Here is a 1,654-nt window from a genome sequence, read left to right as displayed (position 1 = left end):
CACTGCAGGTCTGGTTGCCCCCAACTGCCCCCCCTGCAGGCCTGGTCGCCCCTCACTGCCCCCCCTGCAGGCCTGGTCGCCCCCAACTGGCCCTCCTTCCAGCCTGGTTGCCCCACGCAGCCTGCTGTTCAGTCGTTTGGTCGTCCCTCACTAACCCCCCTGCTGGCCTTGTTGCCCCACACAGCCCGCTGTTAGGTCGTTACTGTTACTGTGACAGCGTCCTGGACAATTTGCATATTCCTCTATTATTAGTATAGACTAGAGGCCCGGTGCACAATATTCATGCACGCGGGGGGTCCCTCAGCCAGGCCTCCACCCTCTCACAGTCCGGGAACCCTTGGGGGACGTCCCCCAGGGAGCGGGCCTAAGCCGGCCGTCGGACATCCTTAGCTCTGCCATGGAGGTGGGAGGGGCTCCCGCCACCATCGCTGCTCCCTCTCACAGTCCGGGAACCCTTGGGGGACGTCCCCCAGGGAGCGGGCCTAAGCCGGCCGTCGGACATCCTTAGCTCTGCCGTGGAGGTGGGAGGGGCTCCCGCCACCATCGCTGTTCTCGCCAACCATGAGCCCGGCTCCTGGCTGAGCGGGGCTCCCGCTGTGGGACCGCACTGTCCACCAGGGGGCAGCTCCTGAGTTGAGCGTCTGCCCCCTGGTGGTCAGTGCGTGTCATAGCGACCGGTCGTTCTGACTTTTGTTCGATTTGCATATTAGCCTTTTATTATATAGGATTGTATGCTATTATGAAATCAATCACTATTGTAGAGGATTCTAATAGATATATAGTGTACATAACCTACACTATATAATATATATGTGAATAGATTATAGATTATAGAGTATAGATTGCGCCTCTCCTCGCAATCCGGGTGCCCTCGGGGGATGTCGGAGAGCCGGTTTCGGCCCGATCCCGCAGGCCAGGCCGAGGGACGTCCCCCCCTCCTCCCGATTGGTACACGAATCCGTGCACTGGGCCTCTAGAAAATAAATAAATAATGTTCCCGTCCGGACGACTTACCCACCATCCAATCCATTTCTTCCACGTTGTCGCCATAGCGACCGTACTTGCTGCGACCCAAGAACTTCTCCTTGGTGATCAGCGGCGTGTGGACGTGCAGAAAAGACACAAACAGGAGAAAGGGTCCCCCCGTATTCCTAAGGGTCAAAGGGCAAACTCGGTTATCTTCGCAAAGAGAGGCGATGGGGGTGAGGGGGTGCGGACGGGTGCAGCCGCCGTGGAGAGCTGTACGGAGTTTTCTCCAAAAGAAAAAAATTAAAAATGGAACGGCCTTAGAACCCAGTGATTCCGCTTCTGGGAATATATCCCAAGAAATCAGAAACACCCACCAGAAAGGACGTATGCACCCCTCTGTTCACAGCAGCGCCATTGACAAGCGCTAAGATCTGGAAACAGCCCAAGGGCCCATCAGCAGACGAGTGGATTAAAAAACTGTGGTCGCCCTGACCGGTTTGGCTCAGTGGATAGAGCGTCGGCCTGCAGACTGAAGGGTCCCGGGTTCGATTCCCGTCAAGGGCATGTACCTGGGTTGCGGGCACATCCCCAGTAGGGAGAGTGCAGGAGGCAGCTGATCGATGTTTCTCTCTCATCATCAATGTTTCTAACTCTCTATCCCTCTCCCTTCCTCTCTGTAAAAAAA

At 56.3% G+C, this 1,654-nt stretch overlaps 1 protein-coding gene across 1 annotated transcript in view; it reads right to left on the bottom strand.

Moving 5' to 3' along the window:
• ARSH (arylsulfatase family, member H) overlaps positions 1 to 1,654 on the bottom strand; it is a 19,197-nt gene that overhangs the window by 7,855 nt on the left and 9,688 nt on the right. The window contains exon 6 of the mRNA XM_014539393.1: positions 1,015 to 1,151. Coding sequence (XP_014394879.1) covers positions 1,015 to 1,151 — 137 coding nt within the window. The remainder of the gene's footprint in view (positions 1 to 1,014; positions 1,152 to 1,654) is intronic.

Source organism: Myotis brandtii, unplaced genomic scaffold, assembly GCF_000412655.1.
Source record: "Myotis brandtii unplaced genomic scaffold, ASM41265v1 scaffold2150, whole genome shotgun sequence".
Lineage (NCBI taxonomy): Eukaryota > Metazoa > Chordata > Mammalia > Chiroptera > Vespertilionidae > Myotis > Myotis brandtii.
This window is presented reverse-complemented; position numbering and strand designations above follow the sequence as displayed.